The sequence below is a fragment of the Apostichopus japonicus genome, chromosome 21 (assembly GCF_037975245.1).
Source record: "Apostichopus japonicus isolate 1M-3 chromosome 21, ASM3797524v1, whole genome shotgun sequence".
Classification (NCBI taxonomy): Eukaryota; Metazoa; Echinodermata; class Holothuroidea; order Aspidochirotida; family Stichopodidae; genus Apostichopus; species Apostichopus japonicus.
Window position 1 is genome coordinate 18358177 of NC_092581.1, and position 27829 is coordinate 18386005.

General features: G+C 38.5%; 2 protein-coding genes across 3 annotated transcripts in view; both read left to right on the plus strand.

The window, feature by feature from the left end:
* Positions 1–5264: 5264 nt before the first annotated feature.
* Positions 5265–10426, plus strand: LOC139963271 (uncharacterized). The gene is made up of 3 exons (XM_071963919.1): positions 5265–5868; positions 8243–8343; positions 9213–10426. Exons 1-3 carry the CDS (start codon positions 5777–5779, stop codon positions 9446–9448), a joined length of 429 nt encoding a protein of 142 aa, XP_071820020.1. The 5' UTR covers positions 5265–5776; the 3' UTR covers positions 9449–10426.
* Positions 10427–14273: 3847 nt separating this feature from the next.
* Positions 14274–27829, plus strand: part of LOC139963274 (NADPH oxidase 2-like) — a 59004-nt gene continuing 45448 nt past the window's right edge. Inside the window, exon 1 of one of the 2 annotated variants that reach the window (XM_071963930.1) lies at positions 14274–14414. In XM_071963930.1, coding sequence (XP_071820031.1) covers positions 14367–14414 — 48 coding nt within the window. In that variant the 5' untranslated portion in view covers positions 14274–14366. Of the gene's footprint in view, positions 14415–21433; positions 21649–27829 lie in introns of those variants that run through there. The other variant, XM_071963929.1, reaches the window with a different exon arrangement.

Consider the following 27829-nt stretch of genomic DNA (forward strand, 5'->3'; position numbering starts at 1 on the left):
GCAAGGCTTATTATGAAAACAATTTCTTGGAACATCCTAGAACTTCATTTAAAAGGATAGTCCAGGGGTAAAGTTACTTTTGGCTGATAAAAAGAGGAACATATCATAATTATGCAAGTGAAATTTGCATTCAGGTCCCAGACAGCATTTTCAAGACTTTCACATGTTTGTATCATAATTTTAGTGTATTCATATTGTGATGCTTCCCAGTTTGGCAGTAGAAAATTGGAGTGAAAGTTCTTGCAAGCGAAGACGTTTTTGAGCGGAGTACCGGCTTGCTTCAAGTTCATTTTTGCTACTGAACTTGTAAACTTCAAATTTTGTTATCTCCAAAATGGCACATAGAAATTGAGGACAAATTTTAACCATGATAGTTAAAATATATTCATCTGTCATCACTCAAAAATAAATTTACCCCTGTGATAATCTTTTAAGGTTGCCAAAAACGCAAAGTTAGTTTTCCGGTAAGATCAGTTTTTCGAAAATGTGACAAAATCAGGTGGCTTCTGAATTTAACTCTAACCAACAACAATGTACTGAACAGCTTAATTGTTAGAGCAAAGGGACTCAAGTCCTGATCTACGCAAAACTTTCTTTTTCCGTTATAAATTTGCTTGTAATTCCCGGTCATTTTTACCGTTGATAATTCGAGATGAATTTCATCGTACAAAGGCATAATTGAATGCCCATTATTGTAAAATAAACTTGTCATTCCCAGTGTCAACTTTAGGAATATAATTCATAACCCAAGGAGGAAGTCTTCTCGTTAAGTTGGACAACCGTGATATATCAGCTGTGAAAGTAATCTACCATAGGCTATGAAATCATTATCATTGGTTCATTGGTAGAATCACTGCCAAGTTTACCCAGCAATTACTTCATGATCCATTTCAAGTCTGAAAATGTTTTCACAAGAAAGGAAACTTTTTCTCCTTTCTTTTTTTTCCCCCTCAGTGCTTTTTGAAAGATAATTAAAGGATCCTGTTCTTAAGATTGGTTTGTATTAAGCCTACATATTATTGTTTTTACATCTTTGTTTCTATGCTCAGGTGTTTAAAGGTCTGCTGTATAGACCCCAACTATAGCACGCTATCATGAAAAAGTTTCTTGAGATCACGTAACCGACCTGCCATGGTCGTAAAATGACCCCCTTTTTAACCAATTAGTCTGCAACGCCTGCAACATAGTTTTTCTTTTGTATGAGGGTCATTGTGTGAACGCTGTATGATTAACCACAATGTAGACATAAACATATTTCTACACAGTGTTTACACAAAGAGCCTTATTATTATTAACCTTTAAAAGGGTGACTCGGTTAGCCAAAGCTAATCTTCCCCGAGGCCCTAGAATACAGTCAATATAAAAAGAATAATATTATAAAACAATAAACAGAGAGTAAGACTATTAAACATACAAATATACAACAGTAAATCACAAAACTGTAAAAATGGGTATAGAACATAAAAGCGTAATGAGATGATTAAGACTTGAAAAATTCATTGACTAAACGTTTAAAAATAGGTAAAGATTTGGCATGCTTGCATTCAGCTGGCAAACTATTCCATTCTTTGGCAGCTATGAAGGAAAATCTACGCTTGTGATATTCCGTTTTACCATCTTTCAGGTATAAGTTACTTTGGGTCGTGGATCTCAAATTGTGATTATGAATTTCGCGTGTAAAGTTGAATAACTGGATTAGATAATTTGGGGAGAGACCATTCATGGTCTTGTACATCATGATCAATCGTCGTATACGTATTTGCGTATCGACAGGGTGCCACTTTAGCATTTTAAATAATTCTGTCGAGCTTTCATATCTTCCCGAGTTCGTAATAATACGCGCTGCTGCTTTTTGCATATGTAACAACTTTTGTAAATCATTTGCTCCACACGTACCCCAGACTATACAACAATAATCTAGAATGGGTCGTACATACCCATTATAGAAGATAATTTTCGTATTCAAATCAATATATGGTTGTATGCGTCTCAGTAAGGCAAGGCGATTTGAGACTGTTTTACAAACGTTGTCAACCTGAATATGCCAGGAAAAATTGTTATCAATTTTTATACCTAATAGTTCTTCATATTTGACAGTCTTGAGAATTTTGCCCCCGAGTGTCACAGAAAATGGTGTTAAGAAGCTCTGCAGGATAATTGTAGAGTCTGCCGGTGGATTTACGACCGTGACAGGTCGATTATGTCATCACAAAACTTTCCTAGCTACAGCGTGCTATAATTGGAGCCAATAAAGTAGATCTTTAAACTGCTTGAGACGTTCATTCATGCTTCACCTTGGTATATGGATAACCATCTTGACTTGCTTTGTCGATGGTATACTACCGTTGAATTTAGCCTCAACGAACGACCTAGCTTCAAGACCTGGGCATTGCAGAGAGTTATAGTCAACGAGGATGACGTGTGAGGCTTCAGCATTGCAAAATAGTCAGGCTTTATTTATAACATGGGACCATAATTCCTACTAGTAAACTATTTAGTTTACGATCCACAAAATGACAAATCTGTTCACTCAAAAAAATCTCAAAAATCACTCTTCTTTTTTTAATACTCTTTGCTATATGTACATCTCATGTACAGGGCCTGTTTTTGTCTGTGTTTGTATGTCGAAGCAACTAGCTTATTTTACCATCGCAGTCGGCGAAGTTTCTTAACTCTTTCTTGCAAAATTACAGTTTAAGTGCAAGGAATAGGAAACAAAAGTAGTATTTGTGGGCAGCTAAATCATGGATTTTAATAATTGGTCTTTAATGTGTTCTCACCAGAGACTCTGAGAGTCAGGTCGGGTGTGTGTTTTCTGCCATAGATCTTAGACAACAGTGGACGCTACGTAACTTTCTATGGGAGAAGTAAACCCAACCTCCATATGTAGTCTGTATGTATGATAGTGATCTTTGGTGATGATAACCAGAATCTCTATCAGTGGTGTACACAAAGGGGAGGCGGGGCTATGACCTCCAACTTCAGTCTTTGAAAAAAATCCTTTCATTTGGGAATTTGTTTCGAAAGTAGTATTTATTACCGTGTAGCTTACATGTTCAACTTATTATACACCTTTTTTATAGTCTAAAAATGGCATGTTTTAGCAAATACCTCCCCGTCCAGCCACACATAAAGCTTCATTTGAACATTTACTTTTTGATTGAAATGTTTACTTTCTAGACGGATTTTACAAATGCTGGTTCTGACTTAACATGAATTAATACCAGTATTGTTTTCAGTGGCTAACATTGTGTACATTCACCCAGTTAAACATGAAATTAATATCCATAAAGGGGAACCATCAATTGCTTCTCCGCCCAGGTGGCATTCAATAATGACAGATCCCAACCCCACCTGGCTGAAGTTGAATATTTCCCAAACGGATCAATATTTTCTTAGATGTCTTGACGTGTTGTTTGTCACAAAGAACTCTTTTATAAGTCAAAGGTTGGTTAATTTCTCCTTTAAAATTTGGCATGACTTGCTCTCCTAATTTCAGTGTTTGCTGTTGTTTTGTATTTTATTCATACATTAAAAGACAGACGTGGAGGTTCTGAGACTTATTAGCAGCCGCAAGATATGTGACTTCATAAAGTCTCGCATATTACGGTTCAGGGAATTAATCCCACAACTAGTGCTTAATATTTTGCTGTTTTACTATTAAAATATAATATACATGTTAAATAGATGACGTTATAAAGAAGATTAATTAAATAATGTTTTATCAATAAATACTGACTCTAACATCTTTTTTTTCAAATTCAGATTATTTGTGTCTTGGTTTCTTCGGTTTACACTGTGTGTGTGTGTTTGTTCGTATTGCTCAGTTTTTGTATTGTTTTGTATATTGATAGATTTTCTATGTCTTTGCTATCGTTTGTGCATTTATGGTTATTTTTTGCATTGCCGGGTTTGCTTTGCTTTATTTCCTGGTTTCAAATTACATCACTTTTGTTTGCATTGTTTGATTGTTGCATTTTGTGGTGTGTATACTTCCCTGTTTTTGATTGATTAACACAAATATAATTCCTCCCATGTTTTGGTAAGAAATATATGAACGGAAATCCTTCCACCTTGTCTTCTTCATGAAGAAAGGAAAATCCCATATTCCGTTGAGGAATAATTCAGAAAAATTGATCCTCTTTTAGTTTCGTTTTTGTAGCCAGTCAGATGATGTACATGGTTCGCTAGTACTTTAAGGACGTTTGCGTGCCAAGTCTTTTTATTATCTAATACTGGGTCAAAATAATCTTAAGAGATGGGGAAACATGTAAACTAAAGAAACATCGCTTAATGGTACCAACATTTAGTCGGCTACTTTGCTCAGACTGGGAATAGGTTAAAAACAGTTTTAGGTTTAGTTTTATTTGTGTGTGTTTGTAGGTACCGCACCACCATTAATTGCTCCCATTGACTTACTAATCTCGTTACTTTCCAAGGCCGATAGAGCAAAGATAGAAATTTTCAAGTGACATGCCCTACCCACCATAATGATAGCGTATGGCTTGGGCTATCATAAAACATTCAACTTTTGACCGTTTCGATTTCGGGCTAGAAGAGCTCAAAGTTTATCATAGTGCTCCCCTTCCCATCTTCCTATATATATATATATATATATATATATATATATATATATATATATATATATATATATATATATATATATACAGGGTTATAGCTATAGGAGATTGTGAGTGCTGGTTAAATAAATTTGCGTCCAGGGGCCCGCTTAAGGTTTTTAGCTTACTTTTCATGATGATTTTTGTTACTTTTCAGATTTACAATTCGTAAATAACAGAAAAAGGTGACGTTAGTATCATGTTTTACGGCAAGGGAAAGATAAATTTGTTACTTTTGTTGTATTTCACAAGCATTTTACTATTTTTTGTGCCGGCCAGTGGACTGTTTATTCACTTCCAATGCCGGCCGGCAGGCGTGAGTGGCGGTTACCACCGGCCGCCGCCGGCCGGCGTGGCTATAACCCTGTATAAATAAATATATATATATATATATATATATATATTATATATATATATATATATATTATATATATATATATATATATATATATATATATATTGTATATATATATATATATATATATATAGTGACACCAGATCTGAAGGATCTGCGCCAAAAATGGCCCGTTTCAAATATATATATATTTTTTTTTTTTTTTTCATTTTTTTTTCTTTATTCCAGTATAAATTTACAGAGAAATTTATAAATAGGATAAAAATATAACAATATACAAAACATCAAAATACAGGTTAAAGGCGATATCGCTCGTAGACTTTTTTTTGAGGGCGCTGGCATTATCGAGGTTTCAGCGAGGTTTAATGGGACCCCTAAAACTCACGTGACCTCGGTGGCAAATTTAGATCAGTGAATAGCACAGGCAAGCGTATGCGTAACAAGCCCGTACCCATGCACACATAATGTTATAGCACAGCATTTCAGATTATTGTACTGTTTACCGCAAAGGATTTTCGTACGCGATAGTTTGTTGTTTGTGTGCCTTTTGAGTAAAGAATACTGTACGATTTTCGTACAAATACATTCGATTAGACTAGAGTATAGTGACAATCATGGAAAAGGGATCAGGGCAAGGAGAATCGGGCGAAAGAAAACGACCTTATCCTGGAACGAGCGTATAGGTTCAAGTGGAGGAAAGCCATTGTTGCATGGACCTGACAAAAACAGCAGTGCAAAGGAACAACAGCGACGAAGAGATGCCACGAAGATCTATCTTCTACGTTCCTACGTAAACTGGCAAATGGAGAAAGAACTCTACAAACATGTCCACGATTTGACTTCTGTTAGCAACGCAGATTTCGCAGAACATTTGCTTCAGGATCACACAAAAAGGTAATGATTTGCTAAGCTAGGCTAAAACTGTATAGGGTAATACTAGTACATAGTAGTACTACAGGGTATTGTCCTAGGTAACTGTCAGTATTGCGAAGTACAGAAAACTGCAAAGTTCGGACACCCCTAAGAAATACACGATTTCACCATGATAACCTACAAGCGAAAGCCAATATCACTAAAAACTAGGAAGCTACAGTTATTTCCTCTCCAAAATGACCCGTGCGCAAGTATGTACGTACATATCTGTCAATAAAATGAAGATAGTTTTTGGGGTATTTTAAGGCTTAGGTGTTCGAACTTCGCAGTGTCTATGCTATTGTATTTGTAACATACATGATTGATGAGCCTAGGCTTTGTAACTAGGCCTATCATTCATTATTTTTCCAATGGACCTAGCTTATGCTAACCTTATCATACTTATCCTAGCACAAAATAGCAGTAAGTTGTATTACTGAGTCATCATCATCACTGTTTGTGAATGCTTGTCATGAGGATACTGTATAGGCCGTTTCTTATGACTAGTCGTAACAATTATAAACTATTCTTACGACAAAGGCAAATTCAAGTGCAGTAAATAAAGCAACTGCGCATGTAGTAGAGGTAACCCTAAACATAACCCTAACCGGAAGTTATTGTTACTCATCGTCGTAAAATTAGTACTCCTAATCATAAAAATAGCAACTGCCCATGCGTAGTCGGAAATTATTCTTACGACTAGTTGTAAGAATAGCCACTTTGTACTGTATACAGTTAAAAATTAAAATATCCTTCCTAAAGAAGACTGACAGGGACTGGGGGTCTTTCGTTTCACTCCTCATATGCCATGGAAAGCTGGGCCTTCTCATCACCAAAAAGTAAACTGTTTTTGCCTCAACAAATTGATGGAAATATATTTTCTAACCACTAGGCCTAGGTGATCTGTTCATCCCCACCCCCTCCAGGTTCTAAATTGTTATCAGCTATCCTTGTTTGAAGAATAATTCTTGTGAATGAGCATTTGAAAGAAAAGCCTCACCTATGCCCAGTCATAATTAACTGGGCATATAACATAGGACTAAGGCCTATAGTATTAGTAATAAGTATCAGAATTTAGTGTTCATAGTAACTGTATTCCCTAATTTTGTAATATACACCAGTGAGGAAGGCCTACTGTGCTGTACAAGTACAACCACATGGACCTGCAATTTTTCCTATAAAAATAATGCATCTACATAAATAATTTAGAATCACTCCTAACTGATTCACATGTTTTCACACCGCTGCGTATGCAACTAGACCTTAGGTTTTTCTAAGGTCAGCCACAGCCAGCATATATGCAATCAAGTTTTAATGGTTCATTTGGGCAACAGGGTGTTATACTGTTATCTACTGACTGTCTGTCCAATATTCCAGCAATCATGTGTACATGTCTGTGTTTGGGATTTTTGAAGGAACCCAACTGCTATGCAAGAAGTTAGGTAAATTAGCCTCACAAATTGAGGGACCATATCAGTACATATAGCTATACCTATATAAACCTTTATATAGCCATGCCTGGGGGTAAGAAAGTACCAGTTTTTTTTTTTGCGTGTAGGCCTGATGCGCATACTTTATGATGCTGTGCTAAGTTATCATATTTTTTATATATAGTCAGTATATACTATGCTTGTTTTTGTTCAGCTTCTTGTGAATGATCTGATGTTTAGTGTTCAAAAATTATAATATCTATTAAATTTGGTGGCCGAAACTATCTCTTGTGGAGAGTAATCTAGCGTTAAATTAATGGTAGTCTGAAATCAAGCTATTCATGTAAACAGGAATTTTTCACAATGGTGGGCTTATGTCATGGTGTAAGCTACAGTAGCATCTCAATTCTCACTCATGAAACCAACTGCTCACATAAACAGGAAGTTTACACAGTAGGTAAATAATGAGTGTACATCAAACTCTCATCAAAAGACTGGACATCTTTTAGCGATATGAAACCAATCAGTTCACTAAGACAGGAAGTTTACATAGTAAATTTTACATTGACATGTGAGCTCAAGTTGTTGGGCAAGCAGTTGGGCAACACAAAATTATCCTTACAATTCTTGAAAGGTACCGCGGTTTATGGATATGTTGAAGAAGAGTATGAAAGAATATCTCATCCTTATCTGGCTTTAAATCAATGTGGGTTAACAATATGTTATTATTGAAATATGCCTAAGTGTTTGTTTGTTACTTTTCTCTTTCATATTTTTTCTTGGGTAGGTATGATAAAAACATGTATGTTTGTAATGATTTGGTCATTACCAGATTCATTATGTATACAATTAAGCTTGGGGTGTACAGTAAAATTACTATTTCAGTTATATGATTTACGGACAATTTTTTTGGTTTCATTGTATAGGTTTCAAATGCATCTTTTCCGGAAAGATGCTGAAAGTCAAACAGAGGCATTCTCAGCAGCTGTCACCACAGAAAGATCAGTTGACACTCAGAAAGGAGAAGGTAAATTTATATGTTTATCCTTGCATGAATTACAGACTGGAAGAGCAGTGCTAATCTTATCTGATCTGATGTGATCAGAAAAATAATACAATTTCATTCTCATTTAATTCCAAAAGAAAAGAAAAAAATGGTAGCATATTGCTCATCCACTAAAAAGCATACATGTGTATGAAAATTTATAAAAGTAAGTGGGCCTGATATTATCAGGATCTTCTTTAGAGGCAAACTGACTAGTAACAGTAAATTCAAGAGACACAATAGAGCCTGGAACAGAGAGGACATGGTGAACACAAAGAAAGAAGTTAATGGTGTATTGAACAAAAGGAGTCAGTGAAAGCAGAGGTATTTAGATAAACTGTGGAGTACAAAGCGAGGATTAAGTACTGTAAGGAGAGAGGGCGAATAAACTATAGCAGAATACAGAGATGGAGCAGGATAAAGTTAGTCATGTCCTTCCTGTATATTGAGCCTATTCAGTTGAATGGTGCTAGGGCATTCCGTCCGCTCTCTCTATCTCTGCTGTGGTGTACTATGTCTGAGATGGTTAGTCTACGAATTCAGTTACCTGTTGGGACATGTCTTTAATGGTATGATTGGGCAGCTGAAAGTGTTCCCCTACTGGAGTCTCCATTTTCATGGTATTGACTTGTGACTAGAACTGCTTCTTGAGGGTGGTCTTGGTTTCACCAACATACTTGTAACTTCAATGTCCTCTAAACTCAATGACACCATTTAAATTGAAATATCAGTTTCCAGTGCTGCATAAGTGTGATAAGTTCTAAACAAAAGGTATATTTTTAGTCACAGCCATAGAAGCTATAGCAGGATACTTGCAATCTAGTAACTCTTGTTTTATGTAATCTCTACAGATACTCCTGATCCAGTTACTTCAACACCTCTCAAGAAGCCATCTGCCAATGTTCTGTCCAATGTTACCAGTAGGATTAGATATGGAGCAGCATGGGAGAGAAACCTCAGACTATACGAATACACATTGCCACATTTACATGATCCTGAACAAAAGAGATCATACATATGGCAGGGGCAAGCACTTTTTCCAGACTTTTGTTTTCAGGTTGTGCGACATTCACAAACGTTGGATTAGCAGCTAATGATACATCTGCATCACCAGATTGAGATAAATTGCTTTCGTCCATTTTGTTCGATAGTAGCTATGACTGTGAATCAGGAGCTTGGCCACCCTCTAAGTCAAGGTGGGCAAGGTTGGGGAAATTCAATCAAGGAGTAACAATCAGAGAATGGCCAGCTTTATATTATTGTATATAGGCCTACACGCACAGCGTGTATAAATATCTGTATCGGTTTATTTATACTGGTGTTCATTTCCGTTGCCAGGAGGGGATATGATTTGAACGTGGGGGAGGGTGTGGGGGGGGTGGGGAGGGGGTCCCATTTGAAGTGTCCAAACGATGCTAATCTTTACATCTATCTTCTTGAATCACATGTACCCCTATCGACACGATCAATCAGTCCTGTCTCTCACCTCCTCTCATGCACTGGTGTATTTATTTCCTGGCAAGATAACAGTTAGGCATAGTAAGGGTCAGAGGTCATCACAACTTAAAGAGTTGTGCAAGTCCCTGTGGTCTCTTACATCCTGGTAGCAGTAGAGAGAAGAAGCCTAATAGATCAGAAACCATAATCATCTTCTGTTGTGTCTTATTTTCCAGCATCCTTGAAACATATCCTTCCCCTTTGATTTGTTGATGTCATAAAGCTGTATTTATGTTGTGCATTATTTAATTCCAGTATTTAGATTGTATATTCTTCTTGTGTATTTGACAGTATCCCAGTGATCTCCATTTTTCTGCTCTTGGTTTTTTTCTCTCTGTACTTTCATATCATATCTATCTCTACCCCTAGCCTCCATCTCCACATTTTCTTTACTTTCTTCCTCCATCCCTTCATCTGTCTTTCACGCTTTCTTTCTTGACCTCTTTCCTCCCCTCTGTTTACCCTGTATGTTTTAGTTTGCCGACTCCCCCCCCCCCCCCGCATCTCACCCCCAAAAAAGTTCACAAGGTTGACAAGTCTCCCTGTGCTAGTCCCAAGCTATACACCCTTGTTGTGGTGACCGTTCAATATACTTGCGGATCAAATGGAAAGCCCCACCCCCCCACCCCTTCCCAGTGTCATGAATCGGCAAATGGAAGATTATTCGGAGTTGTTCGTGATGGTTCAATGATCTTATAGTCAGGCATAGGCCTATATGGTTCTCTTTGTCCTTCATTGCCGTCGAAGTTTGAAATGAATTAATCGTGCTAGGGACTTCCGGGCAATGTTTAATTTTCTGTGGCAAGAAAAAAAGCTTCCCCCCAGTCTCTCCTGGTTGACTATATAGAGCCCGTACGCCTATATGGTCACACAATAGTATAGATAAGTATGATCCATGCAGACATCTAGTATATATTTTTTTTAAGTTCAATCCAATTTCAGTTAAAGTTTCGAGTTGTAATTCGAGTCAGTCGTGATGAGGTGCCCCATGGTGGAGCTGGGTAACCCACCCCAACCCCGTTGCCGACTTTTTGGCATTTCGTTGGGAGCCGTTCGGAACAAGAAGCAGGATAGTCAATTCTGGGAGTACAGTACGCTGGAAAGCAATACACTGACGTGATTTAGAAAAAAAAAGTGTTTTGCTTTGACGGCCGATGCTCAGCGAGACACTTTTCAATGGAAATAACTATTAGTTTATTGTTCATGTACTTATTCCCTTTTTGCCAATCCTTTCTAAAGAGGGTGGAGCCGCCCCTTATGGCAACGTATTTTCCTTTCCTTTTCCGTTCAAGTTTCGTTATTTTTTAATTCGGGTCAAAGGGGTGCAAGGACAGGGTTTACGTGCACCGGTTAGGAGGACGGGGTGCAGCTAGGGCAAGTGCTCTGTGATCGCCTAAAGGGCCCGTTGCCAGGAGTCCAAAAATAATTAAATATACATATTTATCTGTATATGGTATATGACATAAAATGCTTTGTCTTTCCCTCCTGATATATAGCTAAAATTTATATATAAAATACAATGTAAGCTGTGACTCAGTCTATGTATAATTAATACCTAAATTGGCTGAAATACCAATTGTTCACACATGACGGACTTGACTTTACGTTTGATACCCAATACTTTGTAATCACTTCAGTCAATTTTTTCACTCATTCGCGTTTGTCTTTTTGTGACACCAGTCTGCGTGAATCAGACATAAAGTTCATAACTATTTTCTTGAGCTGTTTCTTGACTTCGACTGCTCACCATGTAGGCCTAAAAGAGTAAAAGCAGGGAACTGCTAGAGTAGCAGCTCCCTGGTCGAACTATTACGCCTGATGCAAAGCTCGACCGTAACCTATACTGTACAGCCAATTAGTCGTGAAAAGTTCTTAACGTAAAACAAAGCACTGAGTTTTGTATCACACAACACACACGAAAACGCGGCGTAATACCGCATACTACTGACCAGGGAGTTGTTCCATAACAACTCCCTGTACTGCCACAGACAAGAAACTATGCAGGAATTTCGCCAAGGCCACCGTTCAAGTAACCGAACCCGTTTATTGCTTACTAGCCGTAAATACGGGATTGCTGAGAAATTACGAGACAACAGCGACGATCCGATAGAGGGTGGTATTGATATTATTTTTGAATCGGGTGGTGTGAAGGACAGAATTTACGAGGAAATTACGAGCGATCCCACCTTTAAGACATATAAAAGTTTATGAGACTAAGTTAATAGTGAAAACATAAAAAGCATTACAAAAGTTATCAAAATTATCAAGAAGCTACAACAAAGGATCTAGGAAGCTGTCTTTACCAGTTTACAAAAGGGCTGCTCTGTACATAAAACGAGTTCTTAAATAGTAAAATTCTAAAACATCAAAAAGCTACAATAAAGGATCTAAGGAGCCGTTTTGTACAAAAATGGCTGCTCTGTAAATAAACGAGTTCTTAAAAAGTATAATTCTAAAAGATGGCGTAATATTTGGATTTCTCAAATTGTAAAAATTAGTCCTATTGCACAGAGAGTTGAGCTTGGAATGTAGAGGATGTTCGTTAGAAGTTTGAATATTTTTGACAACTCGTATAAATTCATTTCTAGCAGATTCATTGACTTTATGTACAAGATTCTCATAATTAAGCCTGAAAATTTTTGAACAAAATTTTAGGAAACTTCTTATTCTTCTCTTATCTTTAACGTGCACAAAATGGTACCATACTGGAACCGCATATACTAGGATCGGCAAGACAGACGCCGCGAACACCCTTTCTACTCTAAAACTGGAAAAGTATGGAACAGTGAATGCTAATGTTGAAACAATATAATACACTTTAGCTAACATTTTCGAGATATGATTTGTAAAAGTTAACTTATCGTCAATGCACACTCCTAGATACATAGTGCAAGAGGTACGTTCAACGCACGAGCCCTGAATTATAGTTCTCTGTTCTTTAACATTCATTAAACCTTTGTGCTTAACATTTATATTTTCAAACAAGATTTCTTTTGATTTATTTGCATTCAAAATTAGATTTTTCTGCTCACACAAGCTAACAATTCTAGAAATAAAGTTCTGATATTCATCTTGATCTTTACTGTGTGTGCTTTTACTGATTCTGCAGGAAACAGCAGTATCATCTGCATATTTAATAACATTGCAGTTGGAACCTGAGCGTATCTCATCCGTGTAAATGGTGAAAAGTAGAGCCGATAAAGGACCCCCTTGAGGAACGCCAATTTCAATACTCGACTTAGAAGAAAATCCCTTCTGTAATTTAACTTGCCTAGACCAGCCTTGTACAAAGTTTGCAAGCCAATGAATAAGCCATGGTTCTTCAATAAAGCTGCATAGATCTTGAATTAGGCGATTAGGCAATACGGTATTAAATGCGCTTGAAAAATCCAAGAAAAGGACTTTTGACAGTGTTGTGTCTTTCTGATTAAGCCCCGAAACGATGTCATGTACAAGAGTAAGTATGGCATCAGTGCATGAAACTCCCTTTTTCTAGGCAAATTGATTTTTGTCTCCATGTTCAATGATAGACTGCATTACGTATGGGAGTAGAATTTTCTGCATGCAGTTAAAACCAATACTTGAAATATCTAAAGGTCTATAGTCTTTAACTGAAATGGGATTACCTGTTTTAGGAACAGGCGTCGTTTTAGCATGTTTCCACGAAGATGGAATCAGACTCTCATTAATACTTCTATTAAAAATAGTTGCAAAAATACTTGACAGTTCATCAGAACAATATTTGAAAACCCACCACGAGATGTTGTCGAAACCTGAGGCAATTCCACTTTTAACCAAGCTAAAATATTTGTTTACTTCATTCTTTACGAAAACTACAGGTATATCATTAATTCTTTCTGGTAAGATAGAATTAACATCCTTAATAATAGCACAGTTAAAACGTCCAAAATGTTCATTTAATTCAACTCCCAAGTTCACTAGATATCAAGTTTTTGTGATGGTCACCGGGTTTGCTAATAGATTTTAGCAGGCTCCACAGAGAATTAGAATTTGTTGTCACTTTCTCAAAATAAAAAGATCTATTTTTGTGTACGTGCTTATTGATTTTTCTTTGTAAGCTGTTTCTCTTTGTAGTATCACCAGTTTCGATTGCTTTCAACTTCTCCTTTTCTAAAAAAAAAAAAAAAAAAAATTCCGCCTTTGGTTTACATGGATTGTTCTCTCATCGTTGGCAAATAGTTTTCTCTGTTAAAGTACGGCGAACTGCCTGTCTACGGCGACAATATTAAGGAATTTTTTCCATATCCTGAATTCGGTCTATCAAACTAATTATCAACTCATCTTGAAATTGAGGTTTCCTGGACCGAAGCGTATACAGCTAAACATAAACTTTCGTTTTGTTACCTGTTTCATGAGTATATATGTATTCACTTCATCAATTTTAAACACTATTTTGTTATCCTTTTGCCGGACGATCATTTCCTGGTATTTGTTTCGTAAAGTGATTGGCATACAGCGTCGGTTAGAAAGCATCGACGATATACGCCATGAATACGTGGAAACTTGTGCAGCGTTCGCCTACCATAACATTTACGGTAATCGGTGTTTACGCCAAATACTTCTTCTATCTTATTTTTATTTTTATGTTTTAGTCTTCTTTTAGTTGCCAGTCAATAAAATCGCTGCTCATAATTAACATCATCTAAAACGGACAAAACCGAAAAAGTAAGGTGATAGTAGCCTTTAATATTTCTTCATGTTCAGCCATACCATAGAGTGCTTGCATGTGGGACAGTAGGCCTGTATTATTTATTTGATTTCTTTCATTCTTCCTGTACGAATTGTTACCGTTTTGTAGAATTTATCTATTACACATTTTGAAACTAAAAGGAAATTAAGGAAGTGGGACGGGGGGAGGAAGGATTATTGCCGGGTCGGAGCCTTGTAGAACCTCACTGGCACATAAAATTTAAACCATTGTGTATGTTGAAAAAGCTTTATAAGGTCTTTCCTATATACAACGCTTCTGTGAATGACGCTAATGATCAGACAGATGTGGGTATTTTCGTTAAAACTTTCAAGAATATAAAACCCGGCATGGGCGCAGATCCTGATGGGGACAGCGGGAAGCGTCCCCACCAACTTTTTTTTCAGTGGTGGGGACATGATATACCGTGTCCCCACCAATTTGTCTTGACCAAACGCTGCATTTCAAATTCCCCTGTATTGAACTTTGGCGCAGTTTGATCCAGCATTGTGCAAATGACATGCTATAAAAGACGAGATGTATTGACGAATATACGAGCATGCAGGAGCAGCATTCATATGAGTCGATGTATAACTTAAATTATCACCAGTTCTCATTTTATTATATTTATCAACAGTTGTTAAATATAGGACGGAAATCGCATTTGCGGCAGTCTATAATTGTTTTCTGCAGAGAGGACCCCAGACCCATCGTATACAAAAGTCTACTTGGATTATTTGTCCCCTGATTTTTTTTTTCTGCAAACGCCCATGTATTTCCCCAAACTAAATTTATAAGCCATGAGATCTCAAATTTAAGGAGGTTGAGGAGCATCATTGGGTCTGGGAAGTGTTATTTCCGGCGATCTGGGAGGTATATTTGCCCAAAAAAATCTTCCTCGCTACGTGCGAACCCATGGTCGAGCTCCTTTTAGATAGTATCAGAGAACAGACACGCGTCCCCACCATTATCCAATACTGATCTGCGCCCATGAAACCCCGCATGATCCGCTCCACCGTAGTGCTTCCCATTCGGTACCAGCATAGATCCTACCAAAATTACCTGCCAGCAAATACATCGCATCCTGTGCTTGTAACTTTTCTTTTCTTTTTTTTTTCCCCTTTTTGGTTTCGATGATAATCGTAACCCTTGCATTCATGATAGTGTATGTTTGTGTGTGTGAGTGCGTTTGTGACGATAGCTTGTAAACACGTTATCGCAAGAAGGGAAAATCAGACCAACTTCATATTTTGTGTGCAGAAGTACCACATTGAATACAAGAAGCCTGTTGTTTTTGGTGGAGGTCAAAGGTCATTTCGGGTCACCAGGTGTCAAATTGTGAAAACCTTTTAAACACGATATTTCAAGGAAGGAAGGTCAAAACAATTTCATATTTAATGTGTGAAAGTACCACATTAAGTACAAGAAGCCTATTGTTTTGGTGGAGGTCAAACCACAATGCATTTTTGCATTCTGGTTGCCAGTTGGGCCATATACATTTATGTCCATAGCGACAGTTGCCATGGTAATGGGGATTTTTCCTGAGTAGCTACTCTCGGGGGGTCACCCATGGTGGGGTACCCCAAGGTGACCGAAAGTCCATGACTGCAACCTTTGACACTACCCTATTCTTCCAACCCAGCTCTCGAGATAAAATGTCCGTGACCCTGCTAATGGTTTCGTATGAAATGATATAAAGCCGTTATTAATACAAAATTGCATTTAGATCCTATTGCTTCCCGCTGATGTCAATAAATTGCTTTAAAGTTACTTGTATACGATAGTAAACTTTTCTTCAAAACAGTCAGTGTATGCATTCTATAACCTTCATTTGTGGTGTAAGCTATGTCTTGAGAATTGCACATTTGACGTCTACAAATTTGCTCGTTTCTCAGAGGGAGGGTGCTCCCTGGCCCCCTACTTTGAAGTTAACTTAAACGGCCACATCAGGACCAGACCCCCTCCTTTACAAATATCCTAGATCCGCCCTTTATGAAAGCACATTATAACAATACTGACTATTTAGGCCACATCGAAAGAATAGCTCCACCTTCCCTAAGTCTTTCGCCAGATGCAGTTATAGCCGAATATATGGATCTGGCCAGATGCGAGTGGGAATGAGGGAGGTATATACAAACTGGTATACCCTGCGTTTTCGGCTTGTATCAGATTTTAGTGAAGCCATACTTTGTCGATTAAACACTATACAAGTAGTAGCGTGTGCATTAGCAAGTCTGGGGGCGGGTTAAGTTCCCCCACCCAACGTGTCTTTGCCTCTAACGCCCCACCCCACCCCTAACTTTAAAATTACCCATCCTCTGTAATAGGACTCTATACATACATCCAAACTATAGTGTCCCCATATAGAGTCCCGCTATAAAAGGGCACAATACGAACATCGAAACTATAGATTATAAAGTCCCGATATGGAGTCCCGCTATAGGTACTCTATATGTACATCCAAACTACCGACTATAGAGTCCCCACAAAGAGTTCCGCTGAGACCTGCCTCCCCAGATAAGTCTAAACAACGGAATCGGATTAAAGTAATCCGACACGGATATAAAATAATCCGATTATCCAAAACTTCTAGTAATTTTCTAGTGTACACAGCGGTAGGCCCGGGTTCGAGTCCCGGTGGAGGCTGGAAGTTTTTTTCACTGTTCTTGGTTTTCCGACTCATAACGATTTTCAATTATATATATATATATATATATATATATATATATATATATATATATATATATATATATATATATATATATATATATATATATATATATATCAGGTGTGTATCCAGGGGGGGCGTTGGGGGCGCGCGCCCCCCGGGTAAGAAAAAGAGTAGAGAAAAAAAAGAGAAGAAAACAGGAAAAAAGAGGGGGGAAAGAGGAGGAGGAGGAGAGGAAGGAAGGGAAAAGAAAAAGAAGAAAGAGAGAAAAAGGAGAAAAGGAGGGAGTTAAAGAAAAACACCGGGAAGAGAAAGAGGAACAGTGACATTATTACAGCGCTGATCCCTATTATATACACAGGGTAGCCAGTGACGGATCAAGGATTTCGGAAGAGGCGTGTGCCTCACCCTACCCCTTACACCGACAACTCAATTCTCTTACTCGTGATCTATATATAGCCTATACTATATATGGTATATCATAACGCGTGCATGTGTGTGTATATACGCCTTAATCAATTGTAGAACGGTGCTATGAAACCAACTGTGGCTGGTCTCGAACTCGACCGTGTCGTCGGGGAACATGACAAATTTCGGGAAGGGGGCGACCGCCCCCCCCCCCCTTCAGCATATTATTTAATGATATCGCTAGTAATTTCAAAATAGAAAGTGCTTAGATGCAACTTACAAGGCCTGGGAAGTGTCATTTCCAGCGATCTGGGAGGCATTTTCGGCCAAAATTTGCTTGTACGCTTCGCGCCAACAAATGGTCCTGGGTAGTGCCATTTCCAGCGATCTGGGAGGCATTTCGGCAAAAATTTTCTTATACGCTTCGCGCCAACTAATGGGGGCGCTACGCTTAGATAATTTGCCTACAGGCTTCGCCCTTTCCTTGGCAAATTCCTCGCTACGCGCCTGTTCGAATTTGTAAAGCAAACAGCAGATATCACATCATATCAGTGAGCATGAAAATGGCGTTCCAGGATGAACAGCCTCAATATTGTCCGACTTGCCCGAAAAAAATAACCGAAAATTTTCGCGCGCTCAGCGCGCGTCCAACATTGTTTATGTCAATATCATATAAGCAAGCATCGGTTATTACATCAGATGCCATCGTGTACCGTACGGTCCGTGAAAGTGGCACAGTATACCGCGGGATGCTAATGTAAACAACGAAATGTCTTATATAGATGGGGAAAAATCATGGAAGTCCAATTATGTTAAAACTCTCTTTTACATTAGTAATGGCGAATTAGGGGCTGCAGCCCCCACCCCGCCTCCTACGCCTATGTGTGTATTGTTCGGTTTCGGAAATATCTGCTATATTTTCATTTCCTTCAACCAAGTTTTATAATAGCCGTTATAAGAGGTCTTAATATTTGTACACCAAGAAATTAACTGTGTCTGAATTTTTGAAAATTTCTGACCCACATTCTTCATCACACGTCCCTCTACTCGTGCAATATTGACCGGTCTGTTAGGGGTTCAAGGAGGTTTTTCCAAGGGCGGCGGAACCGGGGGCACAGGGGGCACGTGCCCCCCCCCCCCCCCCACTTTTCCTCAGGTTAAAAAATGTGCCCTTTTTCTACATAAAAATTTAGGTGTCTCAAGTTAGCAAGAGGCCAGGGAACCAGAATGAACACTCGGGAAGGGCCGTTTCCGGCCATCTGAGGGGTTTGTAAAACCAAAAAATTTCTTGCACGCTCCGCGCCAACCGATGGTGGCGCTCCGCTCAGATAGTCGTGCATACAACTTTGCAAATCCTGGCTACGCCGCTGACTTTCTAATGAATTTCTGTGGGTCAAACTCAAAGCTATTTCGAATGAAAAAAAAATCGTAAGATATTAACAAGAAATAAATTCTAATTCGGAAGATTCCTACAATGGCAACTAGCAAGATTTCACCTCATTTTGTCTCAAAAGAAAACTTGTTCCATGTTTCCTAATTTGCACATTGGATATTGCAGTGCTAGTATGCATATTTTCCTTGAGGGGGGGGGGGCGTTGATGGGATGATGTGTATACGCAAATAAGATAAATACAATAAGATTTATAAAGGGTACTAAATATAAGGCTGCATCAGTCCAATCGAATATCTGCAAAGTGCCCTTTGATGTCGGTGCCCCCCCCCCCCACCCAGATTAAAAGTGCTTCCGCCGCCCTTGGGTTTTTCTATATTGGTTGTCCATAGATGAAATTTTGTGCAACATTATGGGTATTTTTGTAATTGAGATTAATCACGAGAAACGTAAATTTTCAAATTCTGAACAAATAATGGGCTTAAAACCTTGAAAAGTGGGGCTGACGGATATTGTGGGCCGCGACGTAGAATCACCTACAAAAGCAATGATCCACAGGAGATGCGATGAGGTTGAACATGATGTGTGACTGGTGACAATCTTCAAAAAGGTTATGGATGGAAAAAAAACTATTGGGAAATACTTGGTTCTCAGGCAAAAAGTTACATCTGGTTGGTCATTTTCAAGCCCGAGAAGTGCCATTTCCGGTGATCTGGGTGGTATCAAAACCAGAAAATTTCTTGTACGCTGCGCGCCAACCGATGGTGGCGCTCCGCTTAGATAGTAATTCGCGCCCCCCGGGTTAGAAATATATATATATATATATATTCAATTATATATATATTCAATTATATATATATATTTATATTAACATGTGCGTGTGTGTGTAGTTCGTGACCCCACCCCCCAACACACACATCCGATTCGATCCTCTTCTGCAGCACCCTGAGTGTAAAGTCTCAGCTGTGAAATACGTTGTTATTTTCAATTCAGAAACCAAATTACAAAACGCTTCTCATGTGTGTTTGATTACTTTGGATTGATAGTCAACTGATCTTATCTCCATGGCGTTGATTATTAACACGTTTCTCGTATTGATCAAACTGATCTCCACTTAAAAAAAAAAGTTTGGTGAGAACTTTGGAAGGCGTACAGATGGTTGTAACACACAATACGACAGAATACTGATCATCAAATATGTGTGCTATGCCTCATTCTAGTTTTGCAAAGGACAGGCTGCTGCTGCTGTTTTGCCATAGTCTTCATAGAACCGTCCTCATTCTCTTGTGTGCCTTTGCTCTTGCCACGGCCATTCCTCCATCTGTCCACTTCCTGATGTTATCGATCCATCCTGTTTTCCTACGTCCTGGCCTGTCCTGGCCTCCCCTTCTACTTCTCCTTCTACTGTCATCTGAATTAGGCTATCTGATCAGGACAGGACAAGGCATTAATCCCTCCCTTCAAACTGGTACCCAAGTGCCCTGAACCCTGTAATGTTCACACATCCCAACATACAAACACTTCTCTGTTTTTTTCTCTCTTTAATTCATTCCTTGAATAAAATCAGTGTTTGCTACACATTCGATATACACTCTTTCAATTTATAAGCGTCTCTTTCTTCTGCAGCAACATTAAGGCAAATAAATAAATAAATATACATATACAAGCAAATCACTTCGCCGCCACTTATACTATATAGTACACGAGCTGTAACGGAGCAACACAGTTTATCAACAGTGACGTATTCAAGCAATGTTTGACGTATACATGAGTCTGGCCGAACCCCCAACCCCCTCCTCCTCTATCCTCCAACCCACTCAGTCCCAACACCTCCCATATAGATGACCGCAAATCCTTTGCGTCGTAGGAGATTAATAACAACAACAAAAACCGTCATAACATTAAGCCCGTCACCCCGAACACACTCTTCACGCTAATTAACAAACCTAATTGTCGTTTCATGATTCCATCGAGTCCTAAACGTTCCGTGCAGTGAATATTAAAGCGTCACGGTATGAATGAATAAACTGGATGCTGGTCATCTTGGCCTATATGTGGGAATTAATTGACCCACCCTCCCCGAACAAAGAGAGATCTTCTTTGGGAAGTGACATGGCCTTCCCTATATATGGTATAGGCTTCCACTAACATATATAGCCGGATTGCAGGTCGTCCTTCGAGATTCTCTGTTGGGTTGTGTATGCATGCTTGGTCCCACAGAAGCTGGTATTTCCATCGGCCTAATTTTCATGACTTGACACTTGTTCCCATAGCTATGATTCATATCGGCCACCGTAAAGAGAGAGAAAAAAGTCGCTTGTTCAAATATTAACGTTAAGCTGGCACGTGTGTTTCAGTCCAAGCGCTATTTGTAAGCAAACTATTATTATGTTCTATTTGGAGGTTGAGAAAAGGTGTGAGAATTTCTCCCTTGACTGACATTTTCGTTCGTTACCTTTCAAGTTGTCTTTATAATTAGTCATTCAGTTACAACAATTGAGGTCTCGACAATGGCAGTACCTTGTCAATGAGTCGCGCCTTGCTGCCCTTATTTTACTCGTTATGTCAGTCTTCGATATATTTGCATGGGACTTGGTGGAATTCTCATTTATTCCGGTGAGTTTACATAACAATTAATTTACGTTAATTAGTTCACCTCACATGGCCAGTTTTAATGTCATTTTGTTGCATCTGTTAAGTCTTCAGTTGCGTATCCGGCAGCCAATTTTGTGCTCAAAGGCTAGTGTACTTTACTATATTACAAACTGGACCCTGTGATGGAGAAGAAGGGAATTTGGGTTTGAAAGGTGACCATATTTTTTTTCCATGAAATCCGGGGACATGGTCTTAATGTTGAACACCCCCCCCCCTCTGTGTTGGTATAGGGTTCAGTCGGTAAATTCTGTAAACGAATTTCAGTTCTTAACTTCTGATCGAGATGCTCTCAAAATGACATTTATCAAACAGCATGATACTGCTTAATTTAATTGGGGACCCTATACCTATCAGGTACATATGACGACCACTCATAATTGGTCATCCCCACGGGCCCACCCCACTTCCACACCCTCGCCCAATCCATCGTTAGTCATCTTTGAAAAAGTTGTTTGGACCTCTGCTGCTTTCAAAGGACCTTTGACCAAAGTTTTGACCAAACCTCTCACGTACTTATGATTTGACTTGCCTTTCGCCTAGGTTACCCTTAAATCTAAACAAGCGATTGTAAAAATGCACTGTAATTATACAAACGCACAACACACGGCCACATCATGTCACCTATACAAACAAAACTTTGGACATCTACAAGACTGATCCCTATCTAGACTTAGGCCAGAAAGTAGTAAAGATGAATACATCTGTATAATTACAAGAAACAAAATGTATAATTATAAGAAATAATTTATTTTTTACTCTAACTGAAACAGTGCTGCGTACAGAGAGACAGCTCTCCGCAACCGTATAACAGCACTACAGCATACATGCATGCGTATAGTATACACTATATGAAAATTAGGCCACAGTGTGTACACATGCATGTAGTGTGTACACATGCAGTGTGTCTTTGCTGCTTAAATTAAACGATAATGCAAAGACTGACTGAGAGTTATACTTTATTTGCCAACTGTCTACAATTGTCATTGAAAAAAGAGAGCATACGTTCATCTATACGACTCTGTTATAAACATGATAGACAAGCACATGTAGCCTACATAATTTAAATTTGATATAGTGTGTAAAAAACGCATGGCTCAACATTGCCCAGTTTTTTAATTGCAAGGAATAATGTAAACCATTAACAGTTCCTATACAAAAAGGAATGATAACCTCACCAACATTTGGCTGGAAATTGGAGGATGGCTTTTTTTTTGGGGGGGGGGGGGTTGTGAGAAGTTTTATAGGCCATATGGGGCCTGTCTCGTTGGGAGGATGTGCAACAGGAACTTGAAGATAACACAAATCGCAAATAAACACTAAACGTATAAGATTCAGAAACGGCGGGGGGGGGGGGAGGGGTAGATAGGGGTGGTCCTTCTGCACCGTCGATATCTATAATCTACTCCAGAAAATGAGGTATAATTAGCTAGGAATTAAAAAAAAAAGAGTTAATTACTTGACACTGACTGTAAAAATTTGTACCATTATATTCTAAGAAATTATTTATATATAAAAGCTTCTAGGAAACATGTTCATTCTTTCTTATGCTTTAACATACAACAAAAAAACTACGACTATGTCATATTTTCCCTGACAAACCTGGCCATTTTTGAAGAGTCAGACTCATGAATGGCAATAAACGATTACAATTTTCGTTCCAATTTCCGGCGGGATTGTTGACATATACATGAAAAGGTATATCTCCACCGTGAAGCTTCATTTCTTGTCAACCCCCCCCAATGTCACCCCAATACCCCCCCTAACCTCACTTCCCCCTCCCACCTCACTCCCCGGAACCACAATACATACCTCATGTACGGTAAACAAGTTCATAGCATCTTATCTTTTCTTTTCTTCAGCAATCCTGACAACTTTGATCCGTCAGACTAATTAATCAGTTTAAATGAGTTAAACGTTCCAATTATAACATAAATGTTCACACAGAGTAAATGGAAAAACGTTTCTCGCCATCCGGCCCAACTCTCCTCCCTCCCCTCCTTCTCCCCTCCTTCCTCCCCCCCCCCTCTCTCCTTCCCTCCCTCCCTCTCTCTCTCCCTTCCAGCCCCTCTCTCACTTATACATCATACAACAAAGGGAAAATTAAATGAAACTGAACATACTATATACAGCTGCAATATCGAAAAAAAATGTTTTTTTTTTCTTCATGAACTGGATGTGTTCGTAAAAATTGGAAACGTATAACGTAGAAGCATGAATACTGGTTGTGTGTAACTTTTGTACGGTCATGTTTCATTGGCAACCCGTATACAATATATGAAAGAACAAAATGAATGGAAATAGATAACGTTTCTTTAACGATACCTGCAAGTAATTTGTTTGCAAGTATTAGGTTGCTAAATATATCGGACAACTTTTTTCCCTTTAAAAAAAAATAGGTTGAAGTTATTAATATTCAACGCATATTCAATTATGTATGTATGTATATTAGATCCTCCTGCAAGCAGGAACTCGCGGAGAAGCCTCATTGGCTTATCAAAGCCGCAAGCTGACCGAAGTCAGTCTCTTACATTCATATTTAACGTCCATGATTATGAATTGTTAATTGTCAACAACTCTGTAACTGGACGACATACATTAATCTGGGATTAACGAAATACATTAACGACATACATTAATTAACGACATACATTACATTACACAAAAATAACATTACACAAAAATAACAAAAACGACATACATTACACAAAAATTAACGACATACATTAATCATACATTACTAAATAGTACAAATATCACAACATGGTCTAAGCTCACTGCTATCCATTGTTTTATATTTCATGTGGTTCAAAGGATTGTGGGGATTGTTGACTTGCAGAAAATGCATGGTAGGTGTTTATTTTACACAGCTCGTATATGTATATACCACTAAATCTTACCTTTGGTCGACATCTATTAAAAGTTAACATTTGGTGGACAAAAGTTGTATATCGATATATATCTGTGAAAACACGTGTAATTGAGTTGATGAATCGAACCCCTTTGCCATTCCTTTACCTGTATTTTTGTGCTACATAGTCTGTTAGAGATATACACTTTTTGGGCCTTGATTGGTGTTCACTTAGCGTTTTTGTATAAATTGTGTATGATGGGGGTCTTTCTACAATTTCCAGTTTTTTACTAATGACATGCACACAGCATCCCCCCCCCCCCGACTAGTAGGCCTAAATTGCAATGTAACCAAATGTTAACATGTTTTGTTTCGCAAAAGTGTAAATATTGTGCACCGAGTGGCATCATGGGGTTTTCATGTTTGAAAAATCTCCAGGTTCTGAGGGGAATGTACCATCCTCAGAACCCCTTACACCACGTTCACGAGACAACACGCGGAGGTACACATTCAAACTTTTTCCAAAGGAAATCATGCGTATATGCCCATAGTGAAGAGCGTTCCAATCTCATTATAGAAAGGGCGTAGGAACCGGGGGGCTGGGGGCGCCAGCCCCCCCCCAGTGAAAAGTATGGGGGCCGAAGTATCATTCCGCCCCCCCCCCGCTTCGCAAGTCAGAAAACCCCCTTTTCATTTCCAAATGAGAATAAAATCTCATTTGGAGCACCAAATTGCATCTAAGGCCAGGTGAAAATGCAAAATTATTTACAAATGGGGTGGGTATTGAAGTGTGCTATATTGCACCAAATTGCATCTGAGGCCACCTGGAAATGCAAAAAAATTCCACACCCCCTCCCCTTAGACCCCTCCCCCGGGCCGGCCATCAGTCTTCAGCCCCCCCCCCCCCCCACTCAAAAGTACCTTCCTACGCCACTGAAATATAGTATTCAATCTTGATAAGGAAGATTAAAAGTCTTTTTGAGGAACTATGCCATCAGGATGTCAGTACAAGAGATCTAAGAAAATTGGCAGTCGAACATATTGGGGGCAATACAGGATATATCGTATGCAACACAAGGTTTTGAAGCAGTCTACTTATTCTGGCTGGAGTGCCTTCTAGAGTGCTGTTTTTGGCTCACCCCTGTGATGTCAGAGTATAAGATCACACTGATAAAATGGAAATATTTCCCTTACTGCCAAGTAACCTTGCACTCACCTTTTGCCTAGAGTGGCTGACATTAAGACCCAGCATGAACTGTCACTTTTCAGAGACCAGAAATGAAAATATTTATATTATGAAAATCAAAACATAACCTTTCTTTTAAGTTGGCTTGTTCAATTACAAGGCAGTGAAAGTTAATCTTTATTAATTGTGTGATATAGGTAACTATGAATAGTCGCAAAATATTGCTCAAACAAAACGTGGACACCAAATTGTCGACGTAATGTAGAAGGCCACGAAATGGCTACCATGGAATGTCGACCGAAGTATACATTTAGCTATATATATATATATATATATATATATATATATATATATATATATATATTTTACCAGCCAATTTTGATAAAAGTCGTCCTATCATTAATAATTAAAGGAGTTATTATCATAGCCTTGCTTTTAGACTTAAGCCCGAAACCGGTAAGGAAGGCCGTAATTCCACTGCGTTTGTCACCTGTATCGAACAATAGTTCTGTTTGGTGCCATACTTTGCCTTACTCTAGAGATCAAACATGATGCTAACCAACTCGAAACCATTTGTTATTCCTAAAACCGCAACTCGAAAGAGATACTTTGAACAGACTTTATGTTAATATATACTATGTACACAAAGATGTTCTTGTAATAGGTGTAATATGCATATTCTGTCCGTTTAACCCGTTTAAGCTATAGTTGGGGGCAGCTGCTTAACGCAAACGAAGCTCGACAAATTTAAGATTGAAAATGGTGTTCTGTTATATTCTTGACTCCTACGAAACCATTCAAAAGACGTTTTGAATATTGTTAGTTTGCGTATCTCAGGTAATGAAGATACTCCATGGTCAGGCAAGCGTTCCACTTCAGCACACAGGGGCGTATCCAGGATTTTCCACTAGGGGGGGGCGTCAGGCATGAATGATCGCCGTCCTGGGGGAGGGGTCTAAGGGGAGGGGTGGACAATTTTTGCTTTCGAAGAAGGGCTGAAATGCATAAATGCAAAATGGTGCCATATGTGATCCATTTTTCGAACTTAATAATAAGCAACATTTCCAGTAAATATGGACACAAAATGCACAATTTAGTATGGCTGGCATGTCACTTAGTGTTTATAGTGATAATACAAACACAATTACCATCTATGTTTCTAAAACTATTATGCCGCCGAACTTCGCCAGAACCTTTTTTTTGGCAAACAAAAAATTAAGCATACGGGAGGGGGGGGGGGGGTTGAGCGATCACCGACATCTCACATAAAGGTCGTCATCAATTTTTTTTTTTTCGCTAAACTTTTTTTTATTGGTGACGGCCAATAGGGGCGCGCGCCTGTTGCGCCCCCCCCCCTGGATACGCCCCTGGCACAGTTTACCTTCTCTCCGCCAACCGGTGTCGTTTCGCAGCTGTGTATAGAGTTTACAAACCCAAAGCAGTAGAATGACACGTTGAAATGAAGACAAAGCGTGTAATTGAAATTAAGAGAGCATTATGGAGCCGTGTCTTGATATTAATATTTACGATATATAAATTCTTCTGTTTCTGTAACCTAAAGAGCACAAAGAACACTTACAAAGACCTCTCGAAGTTTTCTCATATACCATTTATGGACTTCTTTTAATGGAATCGGAGAATATGGTCACCTTAGTCTATAGGTCTACATACACAACACAAGAGGCTATAAGAAAGATCTTTATCAACATAATAGCTCCTCGCTTGTATATCGAGACAAAGAGCATATTTAAAATCGAAGTGAAACACATAAAGATTGACATAAATAATAATAAACCTTGCATAACACTGTGCAATTAAATTACTTATAACAAAAACAAGAGGAAAATGTTATCATTTCTATCAGTAAAACGATATCAAAATTATTGCATAATGCCTTGCAACGACGCACGCCGAAAACATAAAGCCTGCACCTTGGCGTTTTGGTGCATTAAATTTCTATCTTAGCTTTAATAATAATATGCTAAGAAAGCATTTGTAAATATCTTTATTTTATGTTAAAGGTCACCAATATTGCCCAATAATGGCAAATATGTTAGAAAGCCAGTTAAGTGGATAATGATCACCCATGCTCAAGAAGCATTTTTGTG

Bases quoted from the DNA above. Each gene is read 5' to 3' on its own strand.
- LOC139963271 (XM_071963919.1), top strand. From the start codon at position 5,777: ATGGAGAAAGAACTCTACAAACATGTCCACGATTTGACTTCTGTTAGC. The intron at 5,869-8,242 runs GTAATGATTTGC...TTCATTGTATAG, and splicing joins CTTCAGGATCACACAAAAAG to GTTTCAAATGCATCTTTTCC. The intron at 8,344-9,212 runs GTAAATTTATAT...TAATCTCTACAG, and splicing joins TGACACTCAGAAAGGAGAAG to ATACTCCTGATCCAGTTACT.